At 40.3% G+C, this 10,306-nt stretch overlaps 2 protein-coding genes across 2 annotated transcripts; both read left to right on the top strand.

The window, feature by feature from the left end:
- The first annotated feature begins 107 nt into the window (after window positions 1–107).
- On the top strand, window positions 108–5,148 carry LOC117629358 (importin subunit beta-1-like). The gene is made up of 3 exons (XM_034361916.1): window positions 108–305; window positions 1,508–3,933; window positions 4,029–5,148. The coding sequence occupies exons 2-3, from the start codon at window positions 1,514–1,516 to the stop codon at window positions 4,225–4,227; spliced, it is 2,619 nt and encodes an 872-aa protein (XP_034217807.1). The 5' UTR covers window positions 108–305; window positions 1,508–1,513; the 3' UTR covers window positions 4,228–5,148.
- Window positions 5,149–5,267: 119 nt separating this feature from the next.
- On the top strand, window positions 5,268–9,337 carry LOC117629359 (beta-amylase 1, chloroplastic-like). The gene is made up of 4 exons (XM_034361917.1): window positions 5,268–6,466; window positions 7,637–7,847; window positions 7,940–8,056; window positions 8,217–9,337. The coding sequence occupies exons 1-4, from the start codon at window positions 5,898–5,900 to the stop codon at window positions 9,021–9,023; spliced, it is 1,704 nt and encodes a 567-aa protein (XP_034217808.1). The 5' UTR covers window positions 5,268–5,897; the 3' UTR covers window positions 9,024–9,337.
- Window positions 9,338–10,306: the final 969 nt, after the last annotated feature.

The following is a 10,306-nucleotide window of genomic DNA, read 5'->3' as shown; positions in this document are numbered from 1 at the left end:
GCTCACTAAATCCACCCAATCACCCACTTCCACTTAATTGACGCTGTAACCCGCCGAGGACCGCGCGTGGGAAACCTGAGGAACTATAAAAATCAGATATCGTTGTTTTTTTGCAAATCCCAGCTTTACAAAATATTGGGCATATTTGCTTTTCTGCTTCCCACACTCTGCTAGGGTTTTCAGAGTCGCCGCTTCTCTTTCCTTCTTCTTCTTCTTCTTCTTCTTCTTCTACTTGGTCTTCGTTTTCTTTTTTGACTCGGATTCATCACTCACTCGCTGTCTCGCCGAGTCCACTCATCAACTCGGTAAGTTTTCTTAAATCTCAGTCTCTGTTTTATATAACATTTGCTGGCACTCTGATTGCAGTTTTGTCGGTCTGATCTGAAATCCTTGATCCGCGATTTGGTTTTTTTTTTTTTCCTTAGTTTGTTCAATTTTGATCTTGGGATCAGCGAGTTATTGATTGATTCTGTAAGTGTTTGATGTGTGATCAATTTGAATTTCAAATTGTGTTTAGGAAAGTGAAGGAGTCGATAGGTATTATTAGATAGGTAATCCGTACGCTCAGTTTTGATAATTTTGACTGGTAACTACTAAGTTGGGAAGCGTTCTCAGACTGAATTGCAATAAGAAATTATGTACTTAATGACTTATTAGTTATGTTTTTGTCAGTCAAGGAAACTTGGGTTTGGTGAGGATTAGTAAAGGGTGCTCTTTTTTATTTATCATTATGAGCATTTGGTTTTCCAAGTTATGATTTAATATGGGATTGATTCCAATGTTAACTGGAGTCTTGTAGTTGTAGATATAGCTGATTAATGAATACATAAGTTAATTGGGTATCGATGATTTGTTGTCCCATCTATAAATTGGCAATGAATTATGATAAATAAGCTGCAATACTTTGTGATTATTTTTGGATTATTATGATTTTTTTGGGGATTATTATGATTTTTTTTTCCGGCATTAATCTTCTTTATGCTCAACCCTGATGCCCTCTCCCTCTGTCTCTCTCTCTCTCTCTCTGTCTCTCTCTCTGTCTCTGTCTCTGTCTCTCTCTCTCTCTCTCTCTCTCTCTCTCTCTCTCTCTCTCTCTCTATCTCTCTCTCTCTCTATCTCTACACCTCTTATCTTCCTCTCCCGTAAAGCTCTGTTCCTCGGAGTTATTGTTATAGCTGTTTGTGATTGTACTTGTCTTAATTGTATGAATGAAATTACTAATTGAGTAGCAGTATGGATGATTTTTGTTGGTTTCAAGTTTTATTTCTTTAGCCCTAAATGCATTCACTCCGTTATTCAAAGAATTCTATATTGTTCAGTGCTACTTGGTGATTTTTGTTGGTTTCAAGTTTTATTTCTTTAGCCCTAAATGCATTCACTCCGTTATTTAAAGAATTCTATATTGTTCAGTGCTACTTGGTTAGTGCATACATAATTACAATTTGTTTTGGACAAGATATGTAGAGCTTTATTTCTATTAATAATTTAATTGGTTTATTGATTTCAGCTTCTAATGGCGATGGAAGTGACCCAAATTCTTTTAAATGCACAAGCAGTGGATGGGAATGTACGCAAGCATGCAGAAGAAAACCTTAGACAATTTCAAGAACAAAATCTTCCAAGTTTCTTGCTCTCTCTTGCTGGAGAATTGGCAAATGATGATAAGCCTGTTGAGAGTCGTAAATTAGCAGGTTTGATTCTTAAGAATGCTTTGGATGCCAAAGAACAACATAGGAAGTTCGAGCTTGGACAAAGATGGTTGTCCTTAGACCCATCTGTGAAGGCCCAGATCAAAGCTTGTTTGTTAAAGACCCTTTCTTCTCCTGCCCATGATGCTCGATCAACTGCATCTCAAGTCGTTGCAAAGCTAGCAGGGATTGAGTTGCCTCTTAAACAGTGGCCTGAACTGATCGAAGCTCTATTGTCAAATAATAATCAACTTCCAGCTCATACTAGACAAGCAACTCTTGAAACTCTTGGATACATATGCGAGGAAGTCTCCCCGGATGTGGTAGAGCAGGATCAAGTGAATAAAATGCTTACCGCTGTAGTTCAGGGCATGAACTCTTCTGAGACTAATAATGATGTCAGGCTTGCAGCCACAAGAGCTTTGCATAATGCCTTGGGTTTTGCTCAGGCAAATTTCTCAAATGATATGGAGCGTGATTATATAGTGAGAGTTGTATGTGAGGCTACTCTTTCCCCCGAAGTAAAGATTCGACAGGCAGCCTTTGAGTGCCTTGTTTCTATATCTTCGACCTATTATGAAAAGTTGGCTCCGTACATCCAAGATATTTTTAGCATTACTGCTAAGGCTGTGAAGGAAGATGAGGAACCTGTTGCACTACAGGCCATCGAGTTCTGGAGTTCAATTTGTGATGAAGAGATTGACATTTTAGAAGAATATGGCGGTGATTTTACTGGGGATTCTGTTATTCCGTGCTATTATTTTATTAAGCAAGCACTTCCTGCTCTGATCCCTTTATTATTGGAGACTCTTCTTAAGCAAGAAGAGGATCAGGATCAGGATGAAGTGGCCTGGAATGTTGCAATGGCAGGTGGAACTTGCTTGGGCTTGGTAGCACGGACAGTTGGCGATGATGTTGTTCCACTTGTAATGCCATTTATTGAGGAGAACATTACAAAACCAGATTGGAGGCAGAGAGAGGCAGCCACCTATGCGTTTGGTTCTATTTTGGAAGGCCCATCCCCTGACAAGCTCATGCCTCTAGTTAATGTTGCTCTGAATTTTATGCTGAATGCTTTGATGAAAGATCCAAATAACCATGTGAAAGACACTACCGGATGGACTCTTGGAAGAATATTTGAATTTCTCCATGGTTCAACTTTGGAGACACCCATAATTACCCAAGCAAATTGTCAACAGATCATCACAGTTCTTCTTCAGAGCATGAAAGATGTCCCAAATGTTGCTGAGAAGGCATGTGGTGCTCTCTATTTTCTGGCCCAGGGTTTTGAGGATGCTGGACCTTCTTCCTCCCCACTGGCTCCTTTTTTCCAGGATATCATCCAGGCCCTTCTCGATGCCACTCACCGAGAAGATGCTGGAGAATCCCGCCTGCGAACTGCAGCCTACGAAGCTCTGAATGAAGTTGTAAGGTGTTCCACTGATGACACTGCTCCAATGGTGATGCAATTAGTTCCTCTCATTATGATGGAACTCCACCAGACTCTTGAGGCACAAAAGCTTTCATCTGATGAGAGGGAGAAGCAGAATGAATTACAAGGCCTTCTTTGTGGTTGCTTGCAGGTCATTATACAGAAGCTTGGGTCATCTGAACCAACAAAATATGTCTTCTTGCAATATGCTGACCAGATGATGGGCCTGTTCTTGAGAGTATTTGCTTGTAAAAGTGCCACAGCTCATGAGGAGGCTATGCTTGCAATTGGAGCTCTTGTCTATTCGACAGGCGCTGATTTTGCTAAGTACATGACTGAGTTTTATAAATACTTGGAAATGGGTCTCCAGAATTTTGAGGATTACCAGGTTTGTGCCATCACAGTTGGTGTGGTGGGGGATATATGCCGGGCTTTAGAGGATAAAATATTACCTTTTTGTGATGGGATAATGACTCAGCTTCTCAAGGATTTGTCGAGCAACCAGTTGCACCGCTCTGTGAAGCCTCCCATATTTTCATGCTTTGGTGACCTGGCTTTGGCAATTGGGGAGAATTTTGAGAAGTATTTGATGTATGCCATGCCCATGCTTCAGAGTGCGGCAGAGCTATCTGCCCATACATCCGGAGTTGATGATGATATGATAGAGTACACAAATACATTGAGAAATGGAATTATGGAGGCGTACTCTGGCATCTTGCAAGGATTTAAGGGCTCCGCAAAGACCCATTTATTGATGCCTTATGCACCTCATGTTCTTCAGTTCTTGGATAGTTTATACATAGAGAAGGACATGTAAGACCTCTGGAACCTTTAGTTTATGGTTGTTTTCTTTCTGCTTTTGTTCCTACTAGTTCTAGTATTTCTGATTTTTTATTTGCTTCTTTCAGGGATGATTTCGTGATAAAAACTGCCATCGGGCTCCTTGGAGATCTAGCTGATACACTGGGTAGTGCTGTTGGTTCATTAATTCAGCAATCTGTGTCAGCCAGAGACTTTCTAAATGAATGTCTCACGTCAGATGATCCTTCAATTAAGGAAGCTGCCGAATGGGTCAAGATAGCTATCAGCCGGGCAACTAATTTTTGAGGCTGCTGCTGTTTAGTATATTCTTGTTCTTACATGCATTTGGGTGTCTTGAGTTGGGGTCAGGTCTGGGATTGCATATCATGAGTCGGGTCATCACCATTTTTGGGCTGATATGTTTGCTTCAACGGCAGTCAGTATACCAAATCAGCATCGGGGAGTCAGTTTTTTATTGTTATTTTTTAATTTTATTGCTTGCATTGCATCGGAGGAAGTTGGTGGTGATGACCCGTGTCTCTGCTATCTTGGCAGAAAGAGATGAATAGAAAAAAGAGAAACTGGTCCAATGGTGTTGGAGGAATGAGATATAGAAATACACCAGCGAGTACCCCTTTCATCTGTCTGAAGTTGATGGTGGTGGAGGCTTTTGGTTCAGGAATCGCCGAGTCGGGGCCCTTCAGCAGCAGTTCTGTAAAGTCTGCATTCTCTTTCCCCCTCTATATCTTTTGGCCTTCTTTTTCTTTCCTTCACCAGAATTTGGTGTCTAAAAAGTATTTGCATTGTTACATCATATGTCAAAATTGTGATAGAGTTTGGTCTCTGCCTTTTTTGTAGTCAGTCATCCCTGTATACTTGCTCGTTATGTAGGATTGGTGACGTCATCCGCATAATATTTGGGCAATATTCATGCATATTATTTAGTCATATTTCATATCATTGTTGTACTCACAGGAATTTTTCATTTTGTCAGTCAAATGTTCCAATCTCATGCATTTTTATTTAGAATCTTATGCTGCCTTTGTTTGTGGTTGGTTGGTTGGGCTTTTTGTATATATATAGCCTATAGCCCATTCTTTGTGTTTCTTTTTAGCCTTGGTCATTTGGGTTGCACCAGATTAAGTCGTCAAGTCCGGGCCTTTTTATTGCCTTGATTTGTCAAACATAAGATTTAATTAAATCTATTAAATCGTCTTATGATATTAATCCTTTTATTTGTTCTTGTATATTTATGAGTAATGCCTTCTTACCCAATTCTCATGCCTCCCTTTGGTTTGGCAAGGTGCTTTTGTCAGAGTACGTAGAAATGAAAACACATGCTTTGTATAGTCCTAGGGGTTAGCCCAGGTGGCGGTATAGGTCCGGGTTCGGGTACTAGGTTCGATTCTCTTTAGAAAAAAAAAACGTTAGTAGAAGTATATTATACACATTCAGACCTGCGAAAATATATCATACGCATTAATACACAAAACAAATTGGGTAAAACGATCATTTTCTCCCTTCACACACGATTTCAATGAGATATTTTTAGATACATTTGTTTATTGGTTTTAAACAATTAATATCACAAAAATAAATTTGATGACGCGACTTAAAAATGTCAAAAATACTCGGTCGACGTCAGATGTCAAAAATACTAAGTCGACGTATAGAATGTCAAAAATACTCAGTCGGCATTAAACGACACAGCAGCCAGCCTGGGCCATTTTATAGTTATAAAAATCAAGAGGACCGAATAGTAAAAGCCCATTCCCAAAAATCCGATAATTGTAGAGAAGAGAGCCTCTCTCTCTCTCTCCCCTCTCTCGCGCCCTGTGGCTGTGGACGGTGGAGCACATACACCCGCGCCCACACCGTAAACCCATTTCCGTCACTCTCTCTCCCTCGCTCTCTTCTGCAGAACAACCACAAACCACCATTTCCCAAACCCTAACCAGAACTCCAAGATTCCTTCAATGGCGATCGCATCTCCGTCCGCTCCAAGCTTCTCCGCCTCCTTCTGCCGTACTCGCACCGAGACACCCTCAACCTTCACTCGCATCCCGTCCATTTTCAGTCACCGAGCCAAGCCTCGCCCACTCACTCGCCGACTCGCCCTCAGCGCTCGGTTCAACAAGTCAACTTCTTCCGATGCCGGAGGCTCAGTCTCGCCGGACAACGGTGAGCCGGAAAACGGTGAGCCGGACGACAGTGAACTTCAGTACGAGCTCTTCCACGGCTTATCGCCCCAGCGTTGTCGGAAAGGATCCCCGGTGTTCGTCACGCTACCTTTGGACACCGTCGGCCCACTGGGTCTGCTACGGAGGCCCAGGGCTATGGTTCAGTCGCTTAAGGCCCTCGCGGCGGCCGGAGTCGAAGGCGTGGTCATGGAGGTGTGGTGGGGCCTGGTGGAGAGGGATCAGCCTATGCTTTACAATTGGGAAGGCTACTTGGAGATCGTCGCTCTGGCTCGACGCTGCGGATTGAAGGTTCGTGCCGTCTTGGCGTTCCATCAGTGTGGCACTGGGCCGGAGGACCCTCATTGGTTAGTTTTCTTTGATTCTTTTAGGTTTTAATTTATTTAATTCAATCTTTGATTCCAATAAATTGACCAATGGTCTTTTTTGAATGTTCTTTTTTGTATTAGTTTAGGTGTTGCGTTTTCTTTATTTGGATTGGGTTAAGAAATATTGTAACTGGTTCTTTTGTTTTACTTTGGCGTTTTCTTGTTTAAAGAATTCTCTATTGTTTCTTAACGGCTTGAAGTACATATAGATAGGAACCTGCAATCCAAAGATAGGATCTATGATTACCAGTCTTGTAATAGCTAGTGAAGCATGTTTACTCTGACATTTTGGTTCTCCATAGGTTTCATGGACTCTTTTATTACTTCCATTACCTTGACCGTGTTTTTTGACCTAAGTTGTTGAGGCTTGAGGGTATTTGGTTGTTCATGGTAATAAAAACTAGACAAATGTAAATGGAGTAGAACTTCAAATTCTGTCGTGCAGTTTTATTTTCGTGTCATTCAGATTTGGATACAAAATGAATCATTTGCCAATCTACAAGGGTTCATTGATTTAAAGCAAGTTTATGGTATCTTTATATATAACGTGCCTCCCATATAATAGATGATCTAAAGTAGAAAGTAACAAAAGGTTATAATAATGATTTGAATATTGGGATTTACCATTTAAGTCTAAATATCATAAGCAATTCCCCTGGTATGCCTTGAGTATCTTTATAATGGATAATGTAATTACTACTTGGGGACATATAGATATATTTCCAAGGCAGCAATTAAGACCCGTTGGCTGATGTGCCTTTCCTGTTCTCACTAACTATGGAGGAACTTTATTTTATTCTGACATTTTATAGGACTTCATTTGTTTTTTACATGTTCTACTTTAGTCAATATTGTCCTGTATCCAATGCATATCTTTTGTACATTTACAAAATATGTTATAGTATGTGCTTTTTATCTGATGACTTAACATCTCCTTCATAACTTCTAAAGTGAATTTTTTCAGAGATTGAGTTGTGAGATTCTAGATTATCTGACCAACCGTGATTTCATAGTGGTGGCATTAATGATTTAAGATTTCATGTCAGCCTTTCTCATTAGTACTTTTTAGCTGTAAGTTTTTCATGAATGTTATCTGTTAGCTTGTTTAAAACCTACCTCAGCTACATCTTTTCCCTTCGTGCATTGAAGGATTCCTCTTCCTCTGTGGGTACTTGATGAGATTGATAAAGATCCAGATTTAGCATATTCTGACAGATTTGGAAGAAGAAATATGGAATACGTTTCACTCGGGTGTGATATGCTTCCTGTTTTGCTGGGACGTTCACCTCTCCAAGCATATGCAGATTTTATGAGGAACTTCAGAGACACTTTTAGGCCTTTTCTTGGTGTTGTCATAACAGTAAGTTATATGAAACGATAGTTGAGCGCATTAAGGCTGTGGTCATATTGGTATAATCCTAAATAACAAAAATAACTGCTCTCTCCTTACAGCGCATTCAAGTTGGGATGGGTCCTGCTGGTGAATTAAGATACCCTTCTTGTCCTACCCAGAAACTAACATGGGCTTGGCGATCTCGTGAGCTTGGAGAGTTTCAGTGCTATGACAAGGTATGAAGAAATTTTAAACCTAATTTACTAGCTAATAGTTGGATTTCTGCCTGTGCCCGAATGAGGCTGCACTGGTGACCATGTTTGCTACTCTTTTGTCCTGATAATTATATTAGTTGTCCCTGTATTGATTTCATTTTGTCTTCAATTCCCTGGCCAGTATATGCTTGCGTCTCTCAATGCATGTGCAAGAGCCATTGGGATGCCTGAATGGGGAAATGGGGGCCCTATTGGTGCTGGCAATTTGATGCAGAATCTTGAACAGACAGATTTCTTCAAAAGTCATCATGGATCCTGGACTACACCATATGGTAATTTTTTTCTTGAATGGTACTCAGGAATGCTGCTTCTGCATGGCGAAAGGATATGCAGGGAGGCTGAGACCATTTTCCGGGGCACAGAAGCTAGTACGTCAGTAAAAATAGCTGGGATCCACTGGCATTATCGCACTCAGTCTCATCCGTCAGAGATAACAGCTGGCTATTACAATACTAGACTAAGAGATGGATATTTACCAATTGCTCGCATGTTGGCTAAGTATGGATTTACTTTGTGCTGCTCATGTTTTGAATTGCAAGATCTGGAAGAACAGCGGATGAATCCAGTCGGTAGCCCAGAAGGCCTTCTCAGACAGCTGCTCTCAGCTGCTCGGGTGTGTGATATACCCCTAGAAGGTGAAACTTCTACAACCAGTTTGGACCATCAATCGTTTGAACAGGTGGTAAGGATGTCAAAGTTTTACTCATATGGTCTAGAGAAGCCCTCTTTTTCATTCAACTTTGTGAGGATGGACAAGAAGATGTTTGAATATCATAACTGGATTCGTTTCAATCGTTTTGTGAGGCAAATGTCTGATGCCAATGCTTTTCGAGCCAAGCTAGAGGTTGATGCAATGCCTGATACACGTCGGTCTCCCACTTCCATTTCAGACGTTGCAAAATTTGGAATGGGTTCTACATATTGTTAGGAATCGAACATTCCCTGCTTACACAGAGTTCATAACAGGTGTTATATTCTTACATCCCCGTCGCCCATTTGATCTGAATACGTACATAACATGATTGCCTCTGATCTACTACTGCTGTGAGATGTGTAGTCGTAAGTAATGCCTCGTTTTTCTTGTCGACGATTCTCATAAGCATCTTCTTCTGCAGAGAGTTATTACAATGTGTTGTAAATTTGTAATACATCATCGCCTTCCTCATATTTTAGAATGGTTGGCTTATCCTCAACTGTAGTTGTAATTCAAAAATTAAAAATAAAAAACATATTATCTTCTCCTCTTGGTTTTACCTGAAGCTGATAATTACTGTGATATTTGTTACTTGTAATTCTCGGATGCCATGCGTATGTTAGGGCCACACCGGTAAATTATTAAGCTAATAATGATCCCACTCCTGTTTTTGGAGCCAAAATTCTGGACCCTGTGTCCCCTGATTAGAATGGTATTTGCTTCAACGCTAAGGCTTCATATGGTTTGCTAGTTTTTCTGTTTCCCCAATAAGCACAAAAGCTTATAACTCTTTATTTATTCACATATTATGTCTGTCATTTTCAAATAATTTCTGATTTATTAATATATTTCAGCCTTATGGTCCAAAGGGTACCAAAAATATTCAAATAAAATTTTAAGTTATTGATCCCAAACAGCTCATAACAATTATATATAAAAAAAAAAAAAAAAAGGCATCAACTCTTGGATTGCAACATGAATTCACGAATAACATGATGATGGTGACTGGTACATACATGCCCCAGCACCTGAGAAGGATGACATGATCATCATCAAAATTGACTGCCCCACTCTCCTCCCATTCCCATACTAAAAACACCATGGATTTAAATATTCTTCAGGCCCCCACTGTCCTTTCTCATTAGATGGTGAGGACAAATGTTGGTCATTTGATGAAAAAAAAAGAGTAGGGCAGGGTGAAAATCTTGAAGCCCCTTCTCTCCCCCTGGACCTCAAAAATCCCATTATTCAGAGAAAAAGTTAAACACAGAACCATGCATAATATGCATTGTGGTTTGCCCACTTTTGTTGATGTGATTTTCATCATCCTAATTGGATCAATTCAAGCAAAAGTCAGCTTTGATTTCAATCAAATGCATCATCAAAACCACGTGGAATTCAATGGAAATATTGTGCTGCTGCTGCCGACAGTAGAGAACAGCAGGGTTTGATTTGAGAGATGAGAGTTGTGTGGTCAAGTTTAAAAGGGTTTTTCTTCTTTTTGTGGCCTTGAGAAA

The sequence above is a fragment of the Prunus dulcis genome, chromosome 5, assembly GCF_902201215.1.
Source record: "Prunus dulcis chromosome 5, ALMONDv2, whole genome shotgun sequence".
NCBI classification, from domain to species: Eukaryota; Viridiplantae; Streptophyta; class Magnoliopsida; order Rosales; family Rosaceae; genus Prunus; species Prunus dulcis.
Note: the sequence above shows the minus strand (reverse complement) of the source record. Positions and strands in the feature narration are given on the sequence as shown.